The sequence below is a fragment of the Nicotiana attenuata genome, unplaced genomic scaffold (genome assembly GCF_001879085.1).
Source record: "Nicotiana attenuata strain UT unplaced genomic scaffold, NIATTr2, whole genome shotgun sequence".
Taxonomy (NCBI): domain Eukaryota; kingdom Viridiplantae; phylum Streptophyta; class Magnoliopsida; order Solanales; family Solanaceae; genus Nicotiana; species Nicotiana attenuata.
The window spans coordinates 17,981-21,102 of NW_017673684.1; the positions used below are offsets into that span (position 1 = coordinate 17,981).

At 39.3% G+C, this 3,122-nt stretch overlaps 1 protein-coding gene across 1 annotated transcript; it reads right to left on the minus strand.

Moving 5' to 3' along the window:
• Positions 1-733: 733 nt before the first annotated feature.
• Positions 734-3,122, minus strand: LOC109217031 (E3 ubiquitin-protein ligase RGLG2-like). Its single transcript, XM_019381256.1, has 2 exons — positions 3,068-3,122; positions 734-1,901 (listed from the first exon to the last, which is right to left on the minus strand). The coding sequence occupies exon 2, from the start codon at positions 1,894-1,896 to the stop codon at positions 907-909; it is 990 nt and encodes a 329-aa protein (XP_019236801.1). The 5' UTR covers positions 1,897-1,901; positions 3,068-3,122; the 3' UTR covers positions 734-906.

Below are 3,122 nucleotides of genomic sequence, written 5' to 3' on the forward strand. Positions count from 1 at the left end.
GCGAGTAATAGGTCGCCACAGAAAGTTGTCACTGAAAACCTTACTTCTACTTCTTGTAGTGGGTGTCTTCCAAATATATAACATCCCTTGATAAATAGACTTTATTTTGACAGGACCAAAACATTGTCGACAATTAAATTGAGATTTGTTGGCATCTAAAGATTCTTGTTTGAGATTTGTTGGCATATGCAATGTGCAAAGCATCCCAGGCAGCCTTGGCAGTGACTGTAGCGGCGACTGTAGCAGCAAGCGTAGGATCAAATGTGGTCAAGATAGTAATTCGGATTAGTACCATGCAAAGAAGTCAGGATTTTTTATATCTCGATTGCTTCGAGACATTGTGCACGCAAGGCGAGAACCATTGAGATGGACGTAAAGGTTGTGACTATGCATAAGCATGGACACCAGGGGCGGAGCCAGAGACCAAGTTACGGGTTTGGTTGAACCCAGTAACTTTGTTCCAAACTCTGTATTAGTTTAGTTTAGAACCCAGGAACCTAAAAAGACCGGAATACTGAACCCATAAACTTCAAATCCTGGCTCCACTTCTAATAGACACTTGAGCTTTCCAAATGAAAAAATTGTGGATGCCAGTTAATTTGATGGGTAATTGGGTTGCAACAACAACAACAACAACAACCCAGTATAATCCCACAGGTGGGGTCTAAATGGTTAATTGGGTTACAGGATTAAATTGAATTGTTGTGTTTAATGTTAAAATCCTTTAAAGAAAGTCAAAACAAACTTTAACTACAGAAGGAAGTAGTGATTGATAAACCAGAAACTTGTTCCACATGTACAGAAAAGTTATGAAAAAACAAACCTTAACAACAGAAAGCAGAAAGTGATTGATATTTGGCATAGTGGAACCTCATTGCCATGAGATATAACCCTAGAAAAGTGACACTAAATTGCACCATAGGGAGGAGGGGGGAGAGGAATGGAGCCAATTTCCAACCCTCGACGAGCACCCAAAATGTTCAGCTCGAGAGTTGCCTTGTACTGAGAAGGTATTTCCATCAATGCTGCCAATGCAAACTCTGCTTCTTTCCTGGACCACTTCACATTTTTTGACATGATTTCTGTAAAATTAACAAACTGGAAATTGTCAAACGCTCGTGCAGGTATATTGTCATCGAATTCCCTCATCATGTCCCACGGCCCATCTCCAACTCCAACTACAACAATAGACAAGGCGTATTGACTTGCTTTCACAATTGCTTCAACTGTTCTCTTCTCTTGAGGGCTTAATTGACCACGCGCAGCATCTACACTTGTTGTAACCTGTCCATCTGCTATTATCAACAAAACATGGTACTGGCCACCACTCTGCTCTACAATACTGATTGTCATTTCAATAATAGGAGCAAACGATGTTGGTCCAGCAAGGCGTAATTGAGGAACTAATTGTCTATATCGACTCAGTACTTGCTCGAATCCATAACATACTTTCTCATCAGGATAGAAACTGAAGACTTGTTGGTCATGTGTTGAGGCATCACCAAATCCAAAACAAGGAATTAAGTTGTCCTCATCAAATTTTGATAGTGTTCTTCCAATGATGGATATTGCTTGTTCATATGGATTTTGCTGATTATCCGCAATGTGATGCAAACTTTTCCCCTGGAATGACCTTGCACCGGTCCACTCATTGCTCTTGGTAAAATCGATCCCAACAATTAAGTTTGAAGACTCTAGTCCTGCACGTGCAAGCGCATCAGTAACCTGTTCTAAGCTGTTGTAGTCATCGTCGATCTTTGAATATTTCCTTGATGCAGGAGGTGGACCACAATATGCCTGATAAGTCGGATAATTGTAGCTCGATTGAGTATATTGTGACTGCGGATTGCCTGAATATCCGCCAGTTTTTGGCCTCTTTGAACACTTGCCACCCATGAAATCTGCAGTTTGTAATATCTCTCAAAGAATTCAATTGATATAGCAAACTTTGTAACATTAACTAGCTAGTTAAACGATTTACTCAATCTTTTTACCACCTAGTAAATAATAGGTTTAACTTTGGCACTTCAATTCTTAATGGTCTTATCGCATAAATGATGATTTTCAACATTCTCTAAATCAACTCATACATACCACCAACGCATATAGCTTAATACATAGTCTTGTGGGAAAACCTAAGTTGCGCGGATACTTCATTTGTGGTGCCGCACCCATGTCGACACGAGTCAGGGGCGGATTTAGGGGGGGTGGAAGGGGGTTCACCCGAACCCTCTTCGCCAAAAAATTGCATTGTATATATAGGACAAATTTATTTTTTTTTCTCTGTAGGGGTAAGGTCTGCGTACAGACTACCCTCCCCAGACCCCACCTGGTGGGAACATACTGGGTTTGTTGTTGTTGTTGTTGTATATTATGTTTTAAATCCCCATGTCATATCCCAAAAGCATAGCTTAGTGGTCAAGGGGTTCAAAACCTTTGTGAGGTCATTCGTTCAATTCCCACTAGCTATAATCTCTTTTAATTTATTAACTTTTTTTCTTTTTTGAATCCCCTTAGCGGAAATCCTACCTCCGCCACTGGACACAACACTGACACTAGTATGGGTGCGGGATACGTAGCGGATCTGGTCAATCAACATTTGGTATTTTGACCGCAAAACTATGTAGAAATTAGAGATAAGATTTGGCATTTTGATTTCTCAAAACAAAAACTATCGTAGATTTCTAGGTGGTTACTTACAACTTGAGAATACTCTACAGGCTACATGCAAGTTTTTCACATAATATCTTGTAATTTAGGCATATTTTTATAGCTCTATTTTTTAATATAGTCGAATCCCAAATCTTGTACCTAGATTTTTAGATATACAGATCTGTACTCCCAAATCTTAAAATTTCGATCATCAAGTATCCGAATTCTGGATCCGTACCCGTATAGAATACTCACACCCGAGTCTGAGCAACTTAGGGGAAAACTACGCAGTAGGTTATAGGTGTTCAATTCTATATTGCGAAAGACTACATAATAATGTTCTAAACATGCAATAAAAATAAAGATTTCCCAGCAAAGATCTAAGTAAGTGTAGTATTTTGGCAAAAATAAATACCTGTTGGAAACTTTCTTGAAATTGTCTTGAAGTGTAATTCAGAAGGGTTACTGCA

Coding starts and splice junctions, on each gene's coding strand:
- LOC109217031 (XM_019381256.1), bottom strand. CDS start 1,896: ATGGGTGGCAAGTGTTCAAAGAGGCCAAAAACTGGCGGATATTCAGGC.